The sequence below is a fragment of the Ambystoma mexicanum genome, chromosome 2q, assembly GCF_040938575.1.
Source record: "Ambystoma mexicanum isolate Mex_15411 chromosome 2q, UKY_AmexF1_1, whole genome shotgun sequence".
Classification (NCBI taxonomy): domain Eukaryota; kingdom Metazoa; phylum Chordata; class Amphibia; order Caudata; family Ambystomatidae; genus Ambystoma; species Ambystoma mexicanum.
In genome coordinates, this window is record NC_090924.1 from 1,016,141,154 (window position 1) to 1,016,167,186 (window position 26,033).

General features: G+C 44.1%; 1 protein-coding gene across 2 annotated transcripts in view; it reads left to right on the forward strand.

Moving 5' to 3' along the window:
* TRDMT1 (tRNA aspartic acid methyltransferase 1) overlaps positions 1 to 23,827 on the forward strand; it is a 542,866-nt gene extending 519,039 nt beyond the window's left edge. The window contains exon 11 of one of the 2 annotated variants that reach the window (XM_069648351.1): positions 22,569 to 23,827. In XM_069648351.1, coding sequence (XP_069504452.1) covers positions 22,569 to 22,669 — 101 coding nt within the window. In that variant the 3' untranslated portion in view covers positions 22,670 to 23,827. The remainder of the gene's footprint in view (positions 1 to 22,568) is intronic. The other variant, XM_069648352.1, reaches the window with a different exon arrangement.
* Positions 23,828 to 26,033: the final 2,206 nt, after the last annotated feature.

The following is a 26,033-nucleotide window of genomic DNA, read 5'->3' on the forward strand; positions in this document are numbered from 1 at the left end:
CCTGTCTGATTTCCCCTTCTCCAAACCCAAAGCTCTTTGTGAGTGTCTGCCCTAATCAATCAGTTTAGGCCATAAACCATACTTCCCATTTGTATGTGTGCCAAGTCTGGTCACTCGAACTGCCTCAAGCCTCTGCCAAGCTCTCGATCTCTCCTCTCGTCAGAATGCTTCCCCAAGCTTCTGAACTCCCAAAGCCATCGGATTCTGCTGCACCAAAAACACCTCTCCCTCAATCTCAGAGTCATCCCAACATCTCTCAATCTATCTCTCAGAGAGCAGCTCCATCCAAAACTCCATCTCCAACAACTAGGTTATTCTGAGCTAAAATACCTCTTTCTGTCTCAGCGTTTCTAAATATGAGCAATGCTTGAAAGTCTGTGTTGCATGTTCTTTCACTCCGTGTTCTGGTCAATCACTGCGTGTTCTGTCATCGTGACATTTGTCATCAGATCTACTAGCATATCTCCTTCCGTCTGCGAAGCATCCTACCATCTATTCATATTTCTCCATTCACTCTCCATGAAATCCCTCTCTCCTTCTCGTGCATGTCTCTGTGAGCCAAACTCTTCTCCCTTCATATGGCGCTGCCCCCACCTTTTCTGTCTCTGCGAAGCACACAGCCATGCTGATAAGCCTCCTTCGCCTTCCCCACTCGGACAAGGGTTGTGTTAGCTCTGCCTGCCAAGCAAATGTTTACGAATACTTGTACACTGTTAACTCATAACAACTTTGCACTCTGCAGCGCTTCTCTGTGTAATGACTTTATAATGCCACAGGCCTCATGCTTTCTATTCTCGAATGTAGTGCCTATAAGCTTTCATTCATACCAAGCACTATACTTAAAGCTCAAAGCAAATTCTAAATGCACACTCGATGCGTGTCACTCTACATGCATACATAATACATAAGTCTAAACATGTGTCTACATGGCACTTCATGTCTCTAGCAAGGCACTTTAAATATAACAGGCCTTATTCTATAAGCAAATGCAAATGGCTACATATATGTGGCAGAATAATGTGGATAGTCTAATGTTACTATTTCATGTAGTCTAATGATGTCACTACTAATCAGTACTAATCAGAATGTATGATGGATAACTAAACAGGATGCAATAATGGATAACTGGATTCCTAAAGGGGTAATGGTTCTCTAACAATAGGTAATGATGGGTAATGATTCTGTAATGATAACAAACCAGGCCTCTCCATCCTATCTGGTTTTACAAGCTTAAGAGTTTGGTCTTCTCCAATTGGTCTTGTTGTTCAAAGAGGCCTGGATAAGTGAAATGTCCTGAGATAAACGCGGGGCCAGGGATGATGCAGCAAGAGCGTTCGGAGTAACCGCCGTTCCCTCCCCACCATTGATCAAAAATGTATCCAGGTAGTTATTCCCCTGGACGTGCATAGGCTCCCTGGGAAGCGCAAGCCCCTATCTCAGAGAGAGTTCCAAAGCAGTAGTCCCTATTGGCGGTTGGCATGTCGTTATTCCCCCCTTCTCAGGAGAGCTCTCCAAATCGGTATAACCTAGCTCCTTAGCAGCTCGTGGAGTCAATGGTCCATTTACAGTCATACCGAACCCGAGATCAGACGTAAAAAAAAAATGTGGCTGCCCTCGAGGGGGACCATGCTCCCATTGTTCATTGGAGGCAGGGCCTGCTCACCCCACTCAGCCCCCAGCAATTCATCATCTGTGACATCCAGCCGTATCGGTTGTGTCTGGAGAGTCAATACGCATGGGTGCGGTTTGGGCAGTGAATCTGTCACAGAGGGATGACAACCACCACTCACCGGTGAGAATAGTCCAGCCTGTTGGTTTGTGGGAGGAGACCTCATTGGGGACAGCCACGCAAAGGATGTTGCCTCACAGTTTAGGGTTGTATTAGCGGGTGCATTCTCACCTTTGGTGCGAGTTTGTAGCCGCGTACGACCTCACAGCTTTTCTCCTGCTGGTTCACTCATGTTCGCAGCGCTTATGATGGCAAAGCGGTTTCCCTCGGTTGTCCCGCGGTAATCTGCAGTTGATTGCAGCTCTGCAACTAGATTGAGCTCAAAGGCAACAAGTGCCAACAGTCACCCCAGCCTCTAAGATTAAATGTGTAGGCAGCCGCAGGTCGACAGGTCCACAAGTCGAGCAAACAGCAGTTAATCACCAAGAAATGGCACAAAAATGGGGGGGATGAAACAAAGCACTTACTACCTGATTGCAGTCTGATGGCAAGCCTCGACCACCTCCACCACCGAACACAGCAGAACACTACTGCAACGCTTCCACTACACTTTGCGTAGTGTGTAACTTTTGTGGACAGCATCTTAAGGCTGCAGTATCCACTCCTCCTCCAGCAGCAGGTTGAAGGCAGGTTAAAAGCATGGTGAGTAAGTGAGAAATGCTCCGCTCCGACACCCTTGTACTAGCACACAGCAGGGCAGCAGAACACTTTTGCAACACTGTATCTTTAATTCTTTCAATGTTCAAATTAGCCGTTGGCTACATTTCATTCAAAACAGTTCGGTTTTTTATCAACTCTCCCCTCGACTCACTGGCTGTGATGAATCGCTTGCCTTTCTTTATCCTTCAAGTCAAGGTTGGTATCTCAGAGACCCGTGTCCTTCCCCGGCTTGGTTATCAGCGGAGGAGGGTTTCCCGTACTGTAGACATCTGCGGCAACACACGCTGGCTATTGTTTGTGGACTTATGTTTCCATCTGCAGAGGTTTCACGGGCCTGGGTTGGAAAGAGCAAGGTCACTTCTCTCCTTGCCACCCTATCAGTATTTGCTGTCTTTCACCTCCGCTTGAACTGCCTTGCTGAGTTAGCTCTCACGTTGTGCGGTCTGCCGTGCTCATCATGTGTTCTCATGCTCCACCTTTTATCCTGTGGGGAAGGGAAAGGGTCGTCAGGTGTGTGTGATTCTGGTCAGTTGCCTGACTTTGCATGACCCTGGCATTGGGACATGTCAGGTAAACGGCTCTGGTGTTAGTCCGTTGTCTTTCGTGTTGTGTGAAAGTGTTCGTGTAGGAAAGGGGTGGGGGGCAGTGTTTTGGAATATCCTACGTGGTAGGATGGGGAAAAGGTGCTGAAAGAAGGGTAATACTGCAGCTCACCCATTGGTGTCCTGACCAATATTAAAGGGGACAAGAAGCCTGTCGGTATCATGTAAATATGAATCCTGTGTGATGTATACAAGTTGAGTTATAACACCAATTAATATTCCGGCCTTCTCATAATTCTGAGGGAATGGCAAGTTGGTGTGATGATAGGTTATGGAAGTACGTTTTGAATCAGGAAGGGGCAGATTTGTAACTATTTTAGCTCAGAAGTAAATCCATAAAAACAGTAGATGGTCTCGGGAAGGTTGTGCCGAGATATGATTAGTATGTTTGCCTTAAAATATAGAACTCTAATATGTACATGAGCCTGCAGTTATCTGAAAAATGAGGGTAGCTGCCATTTAACATTTTTAGAAACACTAAAAGTTTAACCAACTTGTCATTTTGGGATGATGAATCGTTCTCGTCCCTGAGCCTCCATCATCCACACCTACCAACTCCTTGTCCAATCCAGGCAGTGGGCGTATTGGTGGAGATGGAGGGAGAGAGCTGGCTGATCCAAAACGTGGGAATTATGATAATAATGGATTGTCACCAACCCCATAAGAGAGCAGTTTTCCATCTGAGAGGGATCTTTCTTTGACTTTTTGACTCTTGGGACCTTTCTTTGAACTTTTGATTATTCCCTTGAATTTCCAAGGTAGTCTAGAGGTAGAGGTAGTTTAGTGCTGGACTCTTGCAAGGAACAACTAGCAGAGAGACAGGATTAGCCACCCAGGTCTCAAACATTGCATGGGAGACAGAGACTGGGAAATCTAGAAGCTAGCTGGGCCGGCCATTTGAGGAGCCAGAGGATGTCTGGGTGCTGGGGACTACCCTTGCCTGAAGCCTTTGACCAGATCTCTGCTGTCCTCAAGGGAACCCTGCTGTTTCCCTGGATGGCCCATAACCAAGGCCTCCCATGTAAGTAGATTAGACCAAATGCCAACAAAACTTTGCGAGGGAATCTGCCAGCCTTAATCACCATCTCGCATAACGGGTAGGGGGGTGGAACTGGGAGACCCTTGGCACATTTTATTACATCTAACTCGAATTAATTCCACTATAGAAAATCACCTTATCCATTTAAATTGAATTGTGTTGGGTACTGCCTGCCTTAATCCTTTCCATTAAATTGTGGGGAGGGGGGAAGCTGTGTAGATTCTTAGCGCATTGAAATGAAGTTAAATCAATTAATTCCATATAGAAAATCACGTGATGAGTGTTGGTATAGTTCGAAACTAACAAAGTTCATGCCCAGTGTGTTAGAGCCGCTATAGACAATAAAGTACTTGGGTGACTCTACCTTTCTGAAAACACTGTCTTCTCTGTACAGAAGGGTCTGAAGGCAATAACGGGTACGATCAATGTGGAAGGCACTAAGGTCCTGAGAATAATTAAGTAAATCAACAAAAGTTGGGGGGCAGCGAAGGCCAAATAAACCTCTAGACCACCCGTCAGGCCTATGACATTGTACAGTGAAGGAAAAGGTGGTTATCTGGTGTTAGCACTCTCCCCAAAGCTTGAAATAACAATGTATTCCAATAGTTAGGTAAAATAGATCAGCAGAAGAGTCAAATCAATGAATACAGTATCTTTAATTCATCTTGGTGTAATATCGGTCAGCCGACAGCATTAAGGGCTGTTGATTACACTTTCAGAAACTCCTCAGCATCATATTACAAACATATTGAGATGATTAAGATTTTCCTGAATTTTACTCTTATTAATAATGCTTGTGCTTTCAATGACACATATTACATGCAGATGAACGGAGTAGCAATAGGGGCGAAATTTGCCCCCTCGTTGGCAAATCTCTTCATGCACTTTTTTGAAGTCACTCATGTTTTGAACAATGCCACTTTCAAAAAGAATTTTATCTCATGGAGACGTTATATAGACAATGTTCTATTAATTTGGCATGGTACCGCAGAAGCAGAAACGATTTCATATTGTACATCAATGACAATACATTAGGGATCAGTTAACAGATTCATGTGATCCGCAAAGTATTGATTTTCTTGACCGTCACATTTATTTATCAAATGGCAAGATTGAGGGTAAAAGATTTCGCAAGATTTTCGCAGAAACGATTTCATATTGTACATCAATGACAATACATTAGGGATCAGTTAACAGATTCATGTGATCCGCAAAGTATTGATTTTCTTGACCGTCACATTTATTTATCAAATGGCAAGATTGAGGGTAAAAGATTTCGCAAACATACTGAGGTGAACTCTTATTTTGTATGCTAAAAGCTGCCACTTAAGGTCAACAATAACGAATAAACCTTATGGGGAATTTTATAGAGCCCGAAGGAACTGCAGTAAGGAGAATGATTTCTAACAAGATTGTGATTTACTGTGTTCAACGATTTAGGGATAGAGGTTATCAACCCAGGACTATTGACAGAGCTCTGAAGAAATGTAAGACTTTGGAGAGAACCAGTCTGGTTTCCGCACAGGAGAAACCAATAAAATCAGCACAGAAAATCAGTATTATTACCATTATTCATTGATTTGACTCTTCTGCTGATCTGTTTTACCTAACTATTGTAATACATTGTTATTTCAAGCTTTGGGTAGAGCGCTAACACCAGATACCCACCTTTTCCTTCTCTGTACAGAAGGGGGCTGTCCATAATCCCAATAAAGGTAACCCTAAAACGCTGCCATTCAAGTGAATGTAGAGTGTGCAAAACAAAGTTTTCCCTTTATTTGCTTGCATCCGAAAGCAATTTTCCCAATGCCCTGCATCTTATGAAAATAAAAATCCCCAAAATGATTTTCCCATCGAGTTTCTTTCCTAAACTATGCCGTGAAAATAAAAAGCTCAACACAATTTTTTTTTATTGGATCTCTTTTTCAAACCCTGGCTTTTTAATAAAAAGCCAAAACGATGTTGCTACTGTATTCCCACTTCCTGTATCTTGCCTTCAGATTAAGTGGTCATATATAACTGATGCCTGGGGGTGGTGGATGCTGGGAGAGAAAAGCATTGTGATAAACCCAAGCAATCACTGAAGGTTGTTTCAAATGTCATAATTGTGAATGTGCAAGAAATCCTCTGTGTGTCTTGATGGAAAGTCTATACATTTTACCTGTGTGTAGTAGTATCTGTAAATGTATTAGAAATGTGCATCTATGCAGGATCCATTATTGAAGAAGAATGAGTTGCACACCTGCAACAAGTTCTCTTCCTTTGCTATCTTTCGTTGATTCGCCTGCGACCCACCAGTTTCCCCTACTAGGTTGGTGATGTTGTTTATATTGGTGTGCATTGCAATTGCTTTCTTAACAATCTAAAATGGCTCCACCTCATTGGTGCAGGGGAAAAGGGCTTGAAGATGGTGGATATACGTGCAATATGTTATTATTTCTATTTCCATTACTTTTTATTTTACACAGCCTGACGACAGGGAAGTATTCAAAGCATGTGAATCTATAAACAATACCAAATCATTCCAAGTAGAGTTGCAGGCAAGTAACTAATTTGGTTGAATGATCTAGGATGTACAGCCTAAGGCAATGTGGAGAAGCAGCTGACTGCCGCACGAGAGGCTGCTTTTCAAAAACATACTTTTCCAAACTCCTAAGCTGCATTAAATAAAAAAGAGACATCCCCCTCTCCTTGGTCCAGGTCATGATCCTTTTTGTGACCCCACTACAAGGGTACAGTTAACAAAGACTACAGAGAATTGTTGAGGAAAACGTTTTTATTTAACTGTTTTTATTAATTTAAGTAGCAGGACTTAGTGTAATAGTCACAACATACAGTGGAGATTTGTAAGGCAAGAATATGATACAGTTCCAATATCAAGCCTCCATAGCACTTATGGAGGAGAAGAAAGAAGAAAGGAAAAAAAAGTTCAAATTAACATATAGAACAGATTGAAAGTGCATCTAGCCATACACCTCCGGAAAAGAAGTCCATATTGTAGGAAACATGTTCAAATCCCCTTTGCTCCGGTATACGACTCTCTCAAAGGTTAACAAGGTAAGCAGATCCTGAATCCATTCCTTGATATACAAGCAATTTGTTGACTTCCAGACACAAAGGCCAATTTTCTTTGCTAGCTTGGACACTCTAAACAGCCAAGCCTTGCTTGATTTGGGTCGCTTTTGTATCATTTTGTAATCACCATGGGTATTTCAGTGTCCAGTACCAAATACATTCTCTTCAACACCCCTTTGCAGAATTCATTGATCTTTTCACAGTTCCAGATTAGGTGGCTCAGTGTTCCCTTTTTACATTTCATCATGTATCGTGGTCAAGTATGTTTCTCCTCTTCACTTGCTCTGGTGTTCAGTATGTTTGGTGCAACAATTTGATCTGACATGTCCAGCCTAATTATGTCAGTTTTATGTAATTATTGCATCTTTCCCAGCTTACAGGTCTCAATACATTTCCCAACTCTCCAGCCCACACTGACAAGGTCTTAGTATCTTCTTCACCAGGTGTTGCCAGAAGTTTATAGAATGCAGCTTCCGAGAGAATGGTAGACATGCACCCATTTGCCACCAGATGCTGTTCTCAGGAAGGATGCAAGATGGGTGTCCAATATTTTCACTTAAAATTCCTGTCAATTGTCTATATTCCATATAAGCGCAATCTTGTAGATCTTGTTGCTGGCAAAGTTGGTTATAGGGGAATCCCATTCCCATCCACAAAGAGATCTCTACATAACAAATACCACCAGTTAGACAGAATATGCATTTCCCTTGAGACGTGAATCTAGGGTTTTGCCACCACAATGCCTGCAAGAGGTGTAAGGATCAAAATTAAATGCATGGAATATAGAATGCCAAATCTCCCTTAGAAAATCTCTGAGGGGGTTCTTTTCCATCACATTCTTCAGTTCAGTGGTGAAGAAAGCTCCTGGTTCCAATTGTGAAGTCAGGTTGGATTCCGCTTCAACCCATACATCTGTATCAGGTTTCTACATTGTGTGAATATGTCTTACAGAGAACGCTCAGAGATACTTTGCGAAGTTCGGAATGTTGATACCCCCTGAGCTCGTTGGCCGTTGCAGCTTCCATAGTGGTAGCCTTGGTGGTTTGTCATCCGAGAGGAAGTCTTGCATTGTGACGTTGTTATCTGGAAAAATGCTGTTTGGTGGTCTAATGATCAACCTGAGTACTACGTGAGTGTGGTGTGTGAATACTGGAGGTGTCATGACGTGAAATAGTGGCATCAGGGCGTACATGATGCGTGACAGATTGCGTGACACTTTCATTGATTCGCCTGCGACCCACCAGTCTCCCCTATGAGGTTGGCAATGTTTATATTGGTGTGCATTGGAATTGCTTTCTTAACAATCTAAAATGGCTCCACCTCATTGGTGCGGGGGAAAAGGGCCTGAACATGGTGGATATATGGTCAATAAGTTAGTATTTCTATTGCTATGACTTTTTATTTTACACAGCCTGAGGACAGGGAAGTATTCAAAGCAGTTGCAGGCAAGTAACTAATTTGGATGGATCATCTATGATGTAAAGCCTGATGCATTGTGGAGAAGCAGCGGACTGCTGCACGAGGGGCTGCTTTTCAAAAACATATGCTTACTTTTCCAAACTCCTAAGGTGGACAAAATAAAAAGCAGACCTCCCCCTCTCCTTTGTCCAGGTCATGATCCTTTTTGTGATCCCACTACAAGGGTACAGGTAACAAAGACTAAAGAGAATGGTTGAGGCAAACATGTTTTTTAATAGTTTTAATTAATTTAAGTAGCAGGTTTTTTGATGATTAGCACAAGATCATCTGCATAGATCATCCATGGAAGGGGAACTCCATTCACCTTTGGGGGGAAGCCACGGATTTCCTCTTGCGACTTTCACACATCTGAGAGATAGAGATTAAAGAGGATAGGGGCCAAAGCACAACCCTGCACAACCCTATTCACTCCAATTTCCCTAGATAGCAATCCCTGACAGTTCAGGCGGACCCACATGGTAGAGTCCAAGTAGAGTGTCATCATACGCTCCAAAGGCTCATCTGGGCATTTCCAACCCCTCAGTTTGGCCCAGAGACGCTCCCGATTTACGTTATCAAAAGCCTGCTCCAGGTCAACATATATGGCCTGGAGATTGAGTAGGTTCAACCAGAACTAATTCAAGCCTATGCCCACATCTCAGACAAAACCAGTTTGTTCAGGGTCCTGATGCTCAGAATCAATAGCACAACTAGACAGTCGTTTTAAAAGGATAGACGCGAAGACTTTCCCCAGCACTGTCAAGAAGGGCTATGAGCCAGTAGTTAGCTGGATCGGTTCTTAAACCCTTCTTAAAAGTAGGGATAACGATAGCTTTCTTCCAGGACAGGGGTATTTGTTTTTTCTTTCAAGAGTTTATCAAAGAGGGTATGGGCAAAATCTGACAACTCATCAGGTGCCAACTTTAACTCATAGTTTGAAAGTCCGTCCGGCCCGGGCGCCCTGGACGTAGAGAGTTTTGAGATTGCGTCCTGTATTTCTGATTTCTATAGCTTCCAGTCCCACTCACTTTCTCTGTCTAGACCTGGAGTTGGAGATGGAATTGACTTGTCCATTAGAAGCGAGTCAAAGTGGTCAATCCACTGCTGCTCAGAGACAGGTAGCATTTGTAGGGCCTCCTGTGATGTCCCTACCTTGTTTATCTACTCCCATGTTACTCTAAAGTTCTTCTTACTCAGGACTTCCAGCGTGGCTGCTCCATCTGTCTGTAGGCATTCATCCTGAAAGCTTTTTAACCAGTTCTTATATTGTTGTTGATGCTTTTTCATCATGGCTGAACGACTAATCAGGGTAGATCTGTTATGGTTTTCAGGTCTGCTCTGTACTTCTTACGTCCCATCACCAACCTATTCTTAAATGTATACTTCTGAGTAAAATTAGGTCTAGATCCCGAACCCTGAACTTGAACATATTTTGCCAGTGATGGAGTGTAATTAGGTGCACCCTCATTTACCTCTAATCTGGATTGTAGCAAAGATGATACTTCCATAACATCTTGTCGACATAGGCGAATGCGATTTTGTCCCTGGGAGACCTCCGTCAACGCCCTTTGATCAACCCCACCAGATTTACAGAGAGTGGACCAAGTGATCTTCAGAAGCGAATGATCACTATTCTCCATGGTCATTATTATCAGGGAGTCCATGCCATGGTAGATATTATGAGAGACAAAGTAATAATCTAATATTGCTTTCGCTGAGTCGCGACTCAATATAGGCCCAGCCGGCATGTCCTCCTTGATATTGCTGTTTAGCATGAGTAGATCTCTACTCTGCATACCCTGGAGCCAGGCTTTAGATCTTGAAACGCCTCGACAATTAGAGTTTGCTGTGAGTCTGTTAGAGCCCCCCATAGGAATGCATCTTATGTTCACATCTCCAACCAGTATTATCGATGGGTTAGCCCACTCCAATCTGACATCATCTATCACCCGTAACACTGCCTCAATGAAAGAATCAGATTTTAATTTAGCAGGGTTCCAGTATATGTTGATCAATACCGTTATTGAGAAATCCTTCTGAACGGTAGGCCACATCTTCTTTAATAAGAGAACTTGAACCCAAGGATTGGGTCAGCTATGCCTAAATATCTCCATAGGTAAGGATTTTTTTAGGAGAAGAAGTAGGCCCGAAGAAGGTCTGACCCTTAGCCCCTTTTACAGCTGCATTCAAAAAAAGGATAAAGGTTTCACACAGGGGAGTCTCATGTAGCCATGTTTCTTGAAAGAGTAGAATATCATATCGAGACCACTCCATTACATCATCATTCATTAAATGAATAAAGCCCCTGGTATTCCGGGAGCCAATAAGAAGTTGAGACATTCCTAGGTTTACTGTGCGCTAATGGTCATTCAATCTAGCAAGTCCAGAGCGGATCCAGGCCCTCTCATCATCCAAAAAAAGAGTCTCTGAAGGTGAGGCATCGTATTGCCCAATTCTCGGTTCCTTTACCTTCCTGTAAAATGTAATTTTCAGAGGCTGGTCAGGTTTATTCATCAGTGGAACTGTCTTGGTGGCGGTTGCAATCAGGAGTCCAATTTCCTCTTTCGCCAATTTCTGGGAAAAAGTTTGTGGGTGGCTAGTATCATTTAACTTCCCCAACCAGGGTTTTGACCTGGACAAGGGGCCCGGGCCTGAGGTCTCAGGAAACTCGTCTTGTGTAAGATCAAAGTTAAGTGACCAATACACAGAGGCTGCCGCCCTTAACCTTTTTCTGATCAGATTCGCTCTTACGTGAAGTCTTAATCTGGTCGATCCTCATCAGGAAAACTCCACCACACAAATATCCCTTGACGATATGGAGCGTAACGCCAGAAAATGGTGCAAAAGGATCATTACATTCGCTCTGGTTAAGATGAGTCCATCATTCACCTGGGTCACTTGCTCTAAAGAGAGCACCAGGGGCTCATCTTTTTTCAGATCTTTTCTTATAGCCACATTCTCAGGCAGGGGCTTTTTAGGGAAAATAAAAGCCGGGAGTTGCCGGGCTTTTGCCGAAGAGGGGCCAGCAGAGTTAGTTGATATCTGGCTTTGTTCCATCCCAAGGCCAGAGTCATGAAATCAGAATAGATTGCATTCATCCAGACACACCCTGCTGCGGCATGGAGGATGGTTTCGTACCCTCTCATTGGGGCTGGTTGCGACCAAGGTGGCTGGCTCGCTGCCTTCCAGATCCTGAGTGTCATCCAACATTTCTTCCTTTCCTGGAGAGCGCTTGTCATCGCTTATGACCTTGTGTGTTGTGTTAGATTCAAGGCACTCACCGAGTGATTTCTTGTTTTCTGGTCGTTTGGTGACAGTAAGTATGGGAGGTTTCAAGTTGCGCAGGAAGGCTCTAGAAGAGTTGAATTTTACTTTTCTCTGCTGAGGCAAGTTCTTAGATTTTTTAATTTCTTGTAATGGAGCGTCCTTTGTCTTTGGTTTCCATTTCTTTTCAAGGATGGAATCATTTGTTTCTAGAGGACCAGAGCTGCCTGGAGGCCATAGAGTAATTGAGGGGGTTAAGATCCCAGACACTATTTCAGAGTCTTCAATAGTGATTGCAGGGGCCGTTACATGAGCTAATGCAACAGCTGTGGGTTCCTCCATAGTGGTTAAGACCTTCACAGTCAATTCCAACTCCCTTAATATACCCGATAGGGCCACCGAAGTTGCCTCGAGTCGGGGCCTTGAGGAGTGTGCAGATACAGATGGATTGGTCATAGTATGTTCTGTTGGGGCAGTAGCAGAGGCAACCCGCTGCGCAAACTTGTCCTGCGCACACACTCGCAATTTAAGCTATGCCTAAGGCGAGTGTCTACAGATCATCTAACCCATTTTTAGGAGTGCAAGATAGCCTCATCATTGCGATCTTGTCCGACTGCTCTGCTCTTGCCATATGGCTCAGCCTCATTTGCCAGTTATTGGTTTGTTCGGCCTCATAGTCCAGCCTTGCTTGCACTTTTGATGCTGATGCTTCTAAAAAAATCAGTTTTGAAGGAACAGGCAGGAAAGGCAGTGTAGCTTGATCTTTAAAGTCCTCGTTTATAGCCTCCGAAAGTTTGATGAAAGGTGCCAAGGAAATTGAAAGGGCAGACATCATTATGGCTTGAATTTGCTGCATAGAGAAGTTCCATCTGGGGGTCTTTGAGAATAGTGACAGGTGAAAAAGTCGAATCATTCAAGGTGGATCCTCCAGATTCAGACGTAGTGCTTTGTAGGATGGCATGAATAAATGGGGATCTCCTCCGATCTAAAGATGCCTGGCACTCTGCATCCAGCATTGACAAATTTCCCCTAGCTTCTCCCACAGGTTCCTCATACAGAATCGCCAAGCTGTCATTATTTCCCCAGGTAGTCAGCATATTTCTAGAGAAAGGTTGTGGGAGGCTCTGTTGATGGGTTATACCCTGCGAGATTGGAGAGGCCAGCTCTTTCAACATTTCTGACATTTGGGCTTGTGAGATCGTAAAACTAATCCTAGACAAAAACCACTATGGCCTAACCCTAGTGTGCGACCATGCATCAGTCTTAGACAAACTCCTGGGAGGGGGTGGATCACTATGCCCCCCCGCTCCTGTATCTCCGGGCCTTTGTGCACTGTGTTGCTTCTAGATTACTTCTTACAACATACTCCTATCTTACTCCTATGGACACATTAACATAAGACACAAAGAAAACACATGAATCAATTCAAACAATAGACAATCTTTTATTCATACATAGCAATGCATAATGCAAGCACTACAAAAATGCAAACTCGAATTTGCACCTTCAATGCTTTTGGTGCCAATCTACCATGCAGTGAAATAACTGTAAGCCTTACAGGCTTCTAATACATGCCTATGTTTAGCTGGATCTATCATGTCTAATGCAATATACATATGGCAAGTGTCAGCATTCAGCATTCCTCTCCAATCCACACCATACTTCACACTCTCTCTCTCTCTAAGACAATCCCTGTCTGATTTCCCCTTCTCCAAACCCAAAGCTCTTTGTGAGTGTCTGCCCTAATCAATCAGTTTAGGCCATAAACCATACTTCCCATTTGTATGTGTGCCAAGTCTGGTCACTCGAACTGCCTCAAGCCTCTGCCAAGCTCTCGATCTCTCCTCTCGTCAGAATGCTTCCCCAAGCTTCTGAACTCCCAAAGCCATCGGATTCTGCTGCACCAAAAACACCTCTCCCTCAATCTCAGAGTCATCCAAACGTCTCTCAATCTATCTCTCAGAGAGCAGCTCCATCCAAAACTCCATCTCCAACAACTAGAAACTCCTAAAGCCTCCCCTCTGGTTATTCTGAGCTAAAATGCCTCTTTCTGTCTCAGCGTTTCTAAATATGAGCAATGCTTGCAAGTCTGTGTTGCATGTTCTTTCACTCCGTGTTCTGGTCAATCACTGCGTGTTCTGTCATCGTGACATTTGTCATCAGATCTACTAGCATATCTCCTTCCGTCTGCGAAGCATCCTACCATCTATTCATATTTCTCCATTCACTCTCCATGAAATCCCTCTCTCCTTCTCGTGCATGTCTCTGTGAGCCAAACTCTTCTCCCTTCATATGGCGCTGCCCCCACCTTTTCTGTCTCTGCGAAGCACACAGCCATGCTGATAAGCCTCCTTCGCCTTCCCCACTCGGACAAGGGTTGTGTTAGCTCTGCCTGCCAAGCAAATGTTTACGAATACTTGTACACTGTTAACTCATAACAACTTTGCACTCTGCGGCGCTTCTCTGTGTAATGACTTTATAATGCCACAGGCCTCATGCTTTCTATTCTCGAATGTAGTGCCTATAAGCTTTCATTCATACCAAGCACTATACTTAAAGCTCAATGCATATTCTAAATGCACACTCGATGCGTGTCACTCTACATGCATACATAATACATAAGCCTAAACATGTGTCTACATGGCACTTCATGTCTCTAGCAAGGCACTTTAAATATAACAGGCCTTATTCTATAAGCAAATGCAAATGGCTACATATATGTGGCAGAATAATGTGGATAGTCTAATGTTACTATTTCATGTAGTCTAATGATGTCACTACTAATCAGTACTAATCAGAATGTATGATGGATAACTAAACAGGATGCAATAATGGATAACTGTATTCCTAAAGGGGTAATGGTTCTCTAACAATAGGTAATGATGGGTAATGATTCTGTAATGATAACAAACCAGGCCTCTCCATCCTATCTGGTTTTACAAGCTTAAGAGTTCGGTCTTCTCCAATTGGTCTTGTTGTTCAAAGAGGCCTGGATAAGTGAAATGTCCTGAGATAAACGCGGGGCCAGCGATGATGCAGCAAGAGCGTTCGGAGTAACCGCCGTTCCCTCCCCACCATTGATCAAAAATGTATCCAGGTAGTTATTCCCCTGGACGTGCATAGGCTCCCTGGGAAGCGCAAGCCCCTATCTCAGAGAGAGTTCCAAAGCAGTAGTCCCTATTGGCGGTTGGCATGTCGTTATTCCCCCCTTCTCAGGAGAGCTCTCCAAATCGGTATAACCTAGCTCCTTAGCAGCTCGTGGAGTCAATGGTCCATTTACAGTCATACCGAACCCGAGATCAGACGTAAAAAAAAATGTGGCTGCCCTCGAGGGGGACCATGCTCCCATTGTTCATTGGAGGCAGGGCCTGCTCACCCCACTCAGCCCCCAGCAATTCATCATCTGTGACATCCAGCCGTATCAGTTGTGTCTGGAGAGTCAATACGCATGGGTGCGGTTTGGGCAGTGAATCTGTCACAGAGGGATGACAACCACCACTCACCGGTGAGAATAGTCCAGCCTGTTGGTTTGTGGGAGGAGACCTCATTGGGGACAGCCACGCAAAGGAGGTTGCCTCACAGTTTAGGGTTGTATTAGCGGGTGCATTCTCAGCTTTGGTGCGAGTTTGTAGCCGCGTACGACCTCACAGCTTTTCTCCTGCTGGTTCACTCATGTTCGCAGCGCTTATGATGGCAAAGCGGTTTCCCTCGGTTGTCCCGCGGTAATCTGCAGTTGATTGCAGCTCTGCAACTAGATTGGGCTCAAAGGCAACAAGTGCCAACAGTCACCCCAGCCTCTAAGATTAAATGTGTAGGCAGCCGCAGGTCGACAGGTCCACAAGTCGAGCAAACAGCAGTTAATCACCAAGAAATGGCACAAAAATGGGGGGGATGAAACAAAGCACTTACTACCTGATTGCAGTCTGATGGCAAGCCTCGACCACCTCCACCACCGAACACAGCAGAACACTACTGCAACGCTTCCACTACACTTTGCGTAGTGTGTAACTTTTGTGGACAGCATCTTAAGGCTGCAGTATCCACTCCTCCAGCAGCAGGTTGAAGGCAGGTTAAAAGCATGGTGACTAAGTGAGAAATGCTCCGCTCCGACACAACTTCCCTTGTACTAGCACACAGCAGGGCAGCAGAACACTTTTGCAACACTGTATCTTTAATTCTTTCAATGTTCAAATTAGCCGTTGGCTACATTTCATTCAAAACAGTTCGGTTTTTTATCAACTCTCCCCTCGACTCACTGGCTGTGATGAATCGCTTGCCTTTCTTTATCCTTCAAGTCAAGGTTGGTATCTCAGAGACCCGTGTCCTTCCCCGGCTTGGTTATCAGCGGAGGAGGGTTTCCCGTACCGTAGACATCTGCGGCAACACACGCTGGCTATTGTTTGTGGACTTATGTTTCCATCTGCAGAGGTTTCACGGGCCTGGGTTGGAAAGAGCAAGGTCACTTCTCTCCTTGCCACCCTATCAGTATTTGCTGTCTTTCACCTCCGCTTGAACTGCCGTGCTGAGTTAGCTCTCACGTTGTGCTGTCTGCCGTGCTCATCATGTGTTCTCATGCTCCACCTTTTATCCTGTGGGGAAGCGAAAGGGTCGTCAGGTGTGTGTGATTCTGGTCAGTTGCCTGACTTTGCATGACCCTTGCATTGGGACATGTCAGGTAAACGGCTCTGGTGTTAGTCCGTTGTCTTTCGTGTTGTGTGAAAGTGTTCGTGTAGGAAAGGGGTGGGAGGCAGTGTTTTGGAATATCCTACGTGGTAGGATGGGGAAAAGGTGCTGAAAGAAGGGTAATACTGCAGCTCACCCATTGGTGTCCTGACCAATATTAAAGGGGACAAGAAGCCTGTCGGTATCATGTAAATATGAATCCTGTGTGATGTATACAAGTTGAGTTATAACACCAATTAATATTCCGGCCTTCTCATAATTCTGAGGGAATGGCAAGTTGGTGTGATGATAGGTTATGGAAGTACGTTTTCAATCAGGAAGGGGCAGATTTGTAACTATTTTAGCTCAGAAGTAAATCCATAAAAACAGTAGATGGTCCCAGGAAGGTTGTGCCGAGATATGATTAGTATGTTTGCCTTAAAATATAGAACTCAAATATGTATATGAGCCTGCAGTTATCTGAAAAATGAGGGTAGCTGCCATTTAACATTTTTAGAAACACTAAAAGTTTAACCAACTTGTCATTTTGGGATGATGAATCGTTCTCGTCCCTGAGCCTCCATCATCCACACCTACCAACTCCTTGTCCAATCAACAGGCATTGGGCGTATTGGTGGAGATGGAGGGAGAGAGCTGGCTGATCCAAAACGTGGGAATCATGATAATAATGGATTGTCACCAACCCTATAAGAGAGCAGTTTTCCATCTGAGAGGGATCTTTCTTTGACTTTTTGACTGTTGGGACCTTTCTTTGAACTTTTGATTATTCCCTTGAATTTCCAAGGTAGTCTAGAGGTAGAGGTAGTTTAGTGCTGGACTCTTGCAAGGAACAACTAGCAGAGAGACAGGATTAGCCACCCAGGTCTCAAACATTGCATGGGAGACAGAGACTGGGAAATCTAGAAGCTAGCTGGGCCTGCCATTTGAGGAGCCAGAGGATGTCTGGGTGCTGGGCACTACCCTTGCCTGAAGCCTTTGACCAGATCGCTGCTGTCCTCAAGGGAACCCTGCTGTTTCCCTGGATGGCCCATAACCAAGGCCTCCCATGTAAGTAGATTAGACCAAATGCCAACAAAACTTTGCGAGGGAATCTGCCAGCCTTAATCACCATCTCGCATAACGGGTAGGGGGGTGGAACTGGGAGACCCTTGGCACTTTTTATTACATCTAACTCAAATTAATTCCACTATAGAAAATCACCTTATCCATTTAAATTGAATTGTGTTGGGTACTGCCTGCCTTAATCCTTTCCATTAAATTGTGGGGAGGGGGGAAGCTGTGTAGATTCTTAGCGCATTGAAATGAAGTTAAATCAATTAATTCCATATAGAAAATCACGTGATGAGTGTTGGTATAGTTCGAAACTAACAAAGTTCATGCCCAGTGTGTTAGAGCCGCTATAGACAATAAAGTACTTGGGTGACTCTACCTTTCTGAAAACACTGTCTTCTCTGTACAGAAGGGTCTGAAGGCAATAACGGGTACGATCAATGTGGAAGGCACTAAGGTCCTGAGAATAATTAAGTAAATTAACAAAAGTTGGGGGGCAGCGAAGACCAAATAAACCTCTAGACCACCCGTCAGGCCTATGACATTGTACAGTGAAGGAAAAGGTGGTTATCTGGTGTTAGCACTCTCCCCAAAGCTTGAAATAACAATGTATTCCAATAGTTAGGTAAAATAGATCAGCAGAAGAGTCAAATCAATGAATACAGTATCTTTAATTCATCTTGGTGTAATATCGGTCAGCCGACAGCATTAAGGGCTGTTGATTACACTTTCAGAAACTCCTCAGCATCATATTACAAACATATTGAGATGATTAAGGTTTTCCTGAATTTTACTCTTATTAATAATGCTTGTGCTTTCAATGACACATATTACATGCAGATGAACGGAGTAGCAATAGGGGCGAAATTTGCCCCCTCGTTGGCAAATCTTTTCATGCACTTTTTTGAAGTCACTCATGTTTTGAACAATGCCACTTTCAAAAAGAATTTTATCTCATGGAGACGTTATATAGACAATGTTCTATTAATTTGGCATGGTACCGCAGAAGCCTTTAACGATTTCATATTGTACATCAATGACAATACATTAGGGATCAGTTAACAGATTCATGTGATCCGCAAAGTATTGATTTTCTTGACCGTCACATTTATTTATCAAATGGCAAGATTGAGGGTAAAAGATTTCGCAAACATACTGAGGTGAACTCTATTTTGTATGCTAAAAGCTGCCACTTAAGGTCAACAATAACGAATAAACCTTATGGGGAATTTTATAGAGCCCGAAGGAACTGCAGTAAGGAGAATGATTTCTAACAAGATTGTGATTTACTGTGTTCAACGATTTAGGGATAGAGGTTATCAACCCAGGACTATTGACAGAGCTCTGAAGAAATGTAAGACTTTGGAGAGAACCCGTCTGGTTTCCGCACAGGAGAAACCAATAAAATCAGCACAGAAAATCAGTATTATTACCATTATTCATTGATTTGACTCTTCTGCTGATCTGTTTTACCTAACTATTGTAATACATTGTTATTTCAAGCTTTGGGTAGAGCGCTAACACCAGATACCCACCTTTTCCTTCTCTGTACAGAAGGGGGCTGTCCATAATCCCAATAAAGGTAACCCTAAAACGCTGCCATTCAAGTGAATGTAGAGTGTGCAAAACAAAGTTTTCCCTTTATTTGCTTGCATCCGAAAGCAATTTTCCCAATGCCCTGCATCTTATGAAAATAAAAATCCCCAAAATGATTTTCCCATCGAGTTTCTTTCCTAAACTATGCCGTGAAAATAATAAGCTCAACATAATTTTTTTTTATTGGATCTCTTTTTCAAACCCTGGCTTTTTAATAAAAAGCCAAAACGATGTTGCTACTGTATTCCCACTTCCTGTATCTTGCCTTCAGATTAAGTGGTCATATATAACTGATGCCTGGGGGTGGTGGATGCTGGGAGAGAAAAGCATTGTGATAACCCCAAGCAATCACTGAAGGTTGTTTCAAATGTCATAATTGTGAATGTGCAAGAAATCCTCTGTGTGTCTTGATGGAAAGTCTTTACATTTTACCTGTGTGTAGTAGTATCTGTAAATGTATCACAAATGTGCATCTATGCAGGATCCATTATTGAAGAAGAATGAGTTGCACACCTGCAACAAGTTCTCTTCCTTTGCTATCTTTCGTTGATTCGTCTGCGACCCACCAGTTTCCCCTACTAGGTTGGTGATGTTGTTTATATTGGTGTGCATTGCAATTGCTTTCTTAACAATCTAAAATGGCTCCACCTCATTGGTGCAGGGGAAAAGGGCTTGAAGATGGTGGATATACGTGCAATATGTTATTATTTCTATTTCCATTACTTTTTATTTTACACAGCCTGACGACAGGGAAGTATTCAAAGCATGTGAATCTATAAACAATACCAAATCATTCCAAGTAGAGTTGCAGGCAAGTAACTAATTTGGTTGAATGATCTAGGATGTAAAGCCTAAGGCAATGTGGAGAAGCAGCTGACTGCCGCACGAGGGGCTGCTTTTCAAAAACATACTTTGCCAAACTCCTAAGCTGCATTAAATAAAAAAGAGTCATCCCCCTCTCCTTGGTCCAGGTCATGATCCTTTTTGTGACCCCACTACAAGGGTACAGTTAACAAAGACTACAGAGAATTGTTGAGGAAAACGTTTTTATTAATTTAAGTAGCAGGACTTAGTGTAATAGTCACAACATACAGTGGAGATTTGTAAGGCAAGAATATGATACAGTTCCAATATCAAGCCTCCATAGCACTTATGGAGGAGAAGAAAGAAGAAAGGAAAAAAAAGTTCAAATTAACATATAGAACAGATTGAAAGTGCATCTAGCCATACACCTCCGGAAAAGAAGTCCATATTGTAGGAAACATGTTTAAATCCCCTCTGCTCCGGTATACGACTCTCTCAAAGGTTAACAAGGTAAGCAGATCCTGAATCCATTCCTTGATATACAAGCAATTTGTTGACTTCCAGACACAAAGGCCAATTTTCTTTGCTAGCTTGGACACTCTAAACAGCCAAGCCTTGCTTGATTTGGGTCGCTTTTGTATCATTTTGTAATCACCATGGGTATTTCAGTGTCCAGTACCAAATACATTCTCTTCAACACCCCTTTGCAGAATTCATTGATCTTTTCACAGATCCAGATTAGGTGGCTCAGTGTTCCCTTTTTACATTTCATCATGTATCGTGGTCAAGTATGTTTCTCCTCTTCACTTGCTCTGGTGTTAAGTATGTTTGGTGCAACAATTTGATCTGACATGTCCAGCCTAATGATGTCAGTTTTATGTAATTATTGCATATTTCCCAGCTTACAGGTCTCAATACATTTCCCAACTCTCCAGCCCACACTGAGAAGGTCTTAGTATCTTCTTCACCAGGTGTTGCCAGAAGTTTATAGAATGCAGCTTCCGAGAGAATGGTAGACATGCACCCATTTGCCACCAGATGCTGTTCTCAGGAAGGATGCAAGATGGGTGTCCAATATTTTCACTTAAAATTCCTGTCAATTGTCTATATTCCATAGAAGCGCAATCTTGTAGATCTTGTTGCTGGCAAAGTTGGTTATAGGGGAATCCCATTCCCATCCACAAAGAGATCTCTACATAACAAATACCACCAGTTAGACAGAATATGCATTTCCCTTGAGACGTGAATCTAGGGTTTTGCCACCACAATGCCTGCAAGAGGTGTAAGGATCAAAATTAAATGCATGGAATATAGAATGCCAAATCTCCCTTAGAAAGTCTCTGAGGGGGTTCTTTTCCGTCACATTCTTCAGTTCAGTGGTGAAGAAAGCTCCTGGTTCCAATTGTGAAGTCAGGTTGGATTCCGCTTCAACCCATACATCTGTATCAGGTTTCTACATTGTGTGAATATGTCTTACAGAGAACGCTCAGAGATACTTTGCGAAGTTCGGAATGTTGATACCCCCTGAGCTCGTTGGCCGTTGCAGCTTCCATAGTGGTAGCCTTGGTGGTTTGTCATCCGAGAGGAAGTGTTGCATTGTGACGTTGTTATCTGGAAAAATGCTGTTTGGTGGTCTAAGAGGGAGCATAGTTTTAGAAGTGACCATCTTTGGAGATCTGATTTAATTTTAAGTATCAATGTTGAGAATTTGATCTGCATTAGCTCTTGCACATTTAGGGAGATCCATTTTTTCAGATACTTCATCTTGGAGGCACATCATGTAAAACTCCATTCATCAAACATATGTTTCGTGCAGGAAGGTGAAACTGGTAGAATTTATGATTTACTCCAATTTAAAACTAAAATGTACCCTCAAACTCACCCCATTGGAAGAAGCTCCCCGCTTCCCGTCAAATCTGATTTCGGGTCTATTGAACGTTCTTTTGCGATCAAAAGGGCATTGTTCCTCCTTTATATAAATAAATGAATACATTTTTTTTAAAAGGCTTTGTAGCTTTGACATTTTTGAAAATGCTTAGATCACACCCATAAGGGAAGCTATGCTTGAATCAGGGCCTTGCATAACCAACAAAAAGTAGCTCCACTGGCGTCCAGTGGAAAGGTGCATCCTCTTTAAATACATTTTCTTAGTGGATCCTGCCTTCTATGCGCGTGGTCCATGTTTTCCCACTTCTAGTAAATGCACTTTGATCAAAGGTCCTATGTTGGTGAATACTCAGTTGTGCCGCTCTGGTAGCCAGCGGCAGTGCTTCTTCGACTTGCGCCCCATCTTTCTGAAATCGGCTACCACTGGCTTTCCAGTCCATTCAACATTACTTGGACTTACCCAGGAGCCTTCACACCTGATTTTATTCCATTTGCAACAGTCGCACGTAAAGCATTTGGCCTCAATCTTTCATCCAATTGAGCGCCAAGACGCCTAGCGCAACGTAATGTCTAACTAACTATACACCATATATTTATTGCCTGTACTTAATTCATGCGATTACAATTTCTTCAATTGAAGTTATTTTTGCAGTTACAGTTTAACATCATCGGTTGTCACATGTATAAATAACATGTTCACTTTTTATGATTCATCTTTCAGATTTTCCTGACAAGATAACAGTGAGGCAACGTTACCGTCTTCTTGGCAACAGTCTCAATGTACATATTGTGGCCAAACTAATTTCTGTTCTGCTCAGATAAACTCTGGCGCTGCCTTTGGACATTGGGAAATCGCGTATCTAACAACATCAGCGGAATTTGCAGAACAGCCAAAGTGTACCTTGGTTCTATCACTGAGCAAATAGTTCATATTCGCAAACAATGCCTCGTTTCTAATGTAGTTGTGGGCCTTTTACTGATTGACATCTCGTTGAAATGCGAGGGGGAGAAACCACAATGAAAATGTACTTTTTAATATTGTAAAATATGTAATATTGTACTAAATGTTTTTGTGGCAAAATGGAGAAATGTTGCTAAAGTGGAGGACTAGGCAGGTGGCGTAATGCTGACGATGGAAAATGTAGCCACTAAGGAAAGAGTGGTTATAAAACTGGCAAACAGGGAAGACGTGCTTCCATCTGCAGCTGCTACTTGGAGCACAGAAGAATAAATGCACGTAGGGCCCGTGTTGCATGCTCAGCTGCTGGCTTCTGCCTCGTGCCTAGCGGTCTCTCATCATCTGCATCTGCGCCATCGCTCCAGACAGTGCCTCCCTCAACATTTCATGCACAGCTGTCTCCCTACAGAGGGCACTGCTGGCAGCTCGTGCCTCTGGTCAGACAGATTCCTAGGCGAAACAGGTTGACGCCCCACTCCCCTCCGCAAGCCACCTCGCAAAAATGAACATCTCCACACACCTTTGTACAATTAATTATGGCAACATTGCAAACAAATCGAATAATGAGCAATGTTTTCTCAGGCAGCAGTGCCTGGTAATGTGCAGTCTATTATTAAATATGGCTGATTGGTGGAACAGCCACCAATTGCAAAATGTTGTCACATAAACGTTAGCGGGCTGATGAAATCAACGGGACTAAGTGCTGTCTGCGAAACATTGTGGGTGTATCCTTCACAATCAAAGTCGTGTGAAGCAAAAGGACACACACGTGTGGCACCACTGTGTAATGGTTGAGGGCATTACATTCCTCACCCCCACCTTCAACATGTCTGGTAAATGGTGTGCGCCTCTGCATTTTGTGCCAGTCCGTGGTAATTGAGTGGGTATCAGGCCTTTTAACGACAATTCTTGGCAAGTATGTGATTGCCTTGACTGTTGATTCTAATAAATAGTATATGATAGCAATGTCTGTCATATCATATGATCTGAGCACTTAATAAAATTATGGTAATACACGGGCATACTGCATGGGGGTAATAGTGGTTAATGGACAACATTCTGCAACCTCCCATGCAAAAGGCACAGCTATTGCTTTCTGAATGTTTTTTTTTGTTTCTTTTCCTCTTAGGATCTAAATTCCTCTTTTTCATGTGTTTCAGTCTTCTCAGTAGGAGGTAGGTGCATTACGGTCCAGATATAAAGACTGTCATTTTATGGTGACTCTTTCCTACAGGGGACCAGTAGCACCCTGCTCTTTGCCTGCTAGCTAAGCGTGGGCAAGGCCACCCCACACCCAGTTCCACAGGGAGTCTGTGACCAAATATCACTGCTCTGCAGCAGTACAGGAATGAGTTGTGGCTAAACCGCCTTCTCATGCTCACATTATTGGTAAATGGGCAGTGATCCCAATCATAAAGGTGAACCTGGCACAGCCCAAAGTTTATCCCTCGTTTGCCTCATTTGGTAGAGCAGGCCAAGGGCAGTAATATTCTTCAGGAGGGGTGTGCTAAAGAATGTCCAACCAAGGTTGTACAAAAGTAGGAACTTGAAGAAAAATTAGCAATGCACACAACTAATCAAAACACTAAAGACACGCCGCTGTAATGGAAACACGGATAATGCAAACTTTGATAATAAATGGCACTCAGGGTTGATACGCAGGCACATGATTTCACCAACAATGTTAAAAGGGTAAAGAAATGGGGGCTTAAGTCACTAAAATACAGCGTGATCAATCGCAGGATTCCCGCATTCTTTCCCATTTAATCGGTGCACTTGCAACAACTAGCTGCTCATCAGTGATAGCCCAGATTTGTTCTTTTTAATCATCTTGCCTGCTCGTGATGCCTGGAGGCAGCACACTTCTGCCTGAAATATCTGCGTTGGGCTGGCCATTACATGATGGCTGCCCGTTTTGGTGAGTGTACCGGAGTGCTTGGGCTTGGTCTTGCTGCCCCTCTGATTGGCTGGTGCTTTCTTGAAGTGGCCTATTGGAGAGCCGGCAGGCTTGGCCTGCCCTCCTCGCAAGGCCCACTCCTAAGGCCCCTGCCTGCTACCTGACCGATACTGTAACATGTTCCTCTGTTCCCTCCACCACCCTCCGGTCCCCTGTTTTGTTCCTCTGTGCCCCCCACCCCCTCTGGTCCCCTGTGTTGTTCCTCTATGCCCCCACCCCCTTTGGTCCCCCATTTTATTCCTCTGTGCCCCCCACCCTCTCTAGTCCCCCGTTTTGTTCCTCTGTGCCCCCCTCTGGTCCCCTGTGTTGTACCTCTGTGCCCCCCACCCCATCTAGCCCCCCGTTTTGTTCCTCTGTGCCCCCCCTCTGGTCCCCTGTGTTGTTCCTCTGTGCCCCCACCCCCGCCAGTTCCATGTTCTGTTCCTCTGTGCCCCCACCCCACCCCCTCTGATCCCCCATTTTGTTCCTCTGTGCCCCCCAGCCCCCTCTGGTCCCCATTGTTGTTTCTCTGTGCCCTCCACCCCTCTCTGGTCCCCCGTGTTGTTCCTCTGTGCCCCCCAACCCCCTATGGTCCCCTGTGTTGTTCCTCTGTGCCACCCACCCACCTCTGGTCCCTCGTTTTGTTCCTCTGTGCCCCCACTCCGGTCCCCGTTTTGTTCCTCTGTGCCCCCCACTGGTCCCCTGTGTTGTTCCTCTGTGCCCCCCACCCCCTCTGGTCCCCCATTTTGTTCCTCTGTGCCCCCCACTGGTCCCCTGTGTTGGTCCTCTGTGCCCCCCACTCCCCTCTGGTCCCCCATTTTGTTTCTCTGTGCCCCCCACCACCCTCTAGTCCCCTGTTTTATTCCTCTGTGCCCCCCACCCCCTCTGGTCCCCCGTGTTGTTCCTCTGTGCCCCCCTCTGGTCCCCTGTGTTGTTCCTCTGTGCCCCCCAACCCCCTCTGGTTCCCCATGTTGTTCCTCTGTGCCCCCCACCCACCTCTGGTCCCCCGGTTTGTTCCTCTGTGTCCTCACCACCCTCTGATCCCCCATTTGTTCCTCTGTGCCCCCCCCACCCCCTCTGCAGGAGCTGTCTCGATACATTTTGGTTCACCACCATCGTTTTGTGGCCAATACTGGGATTTGACTTTTTATGGACTCATTGACTCATGGTGCTTCACCCTTTCTCAACTTTGATGCTGGACTTCTACTGCACCTCATACTCATGGTGGCCCTGAATCATGCTGGGACCTTCCTCATCTTGAATCCTGGTTTGCATTTTATTGTTCGCTTGCA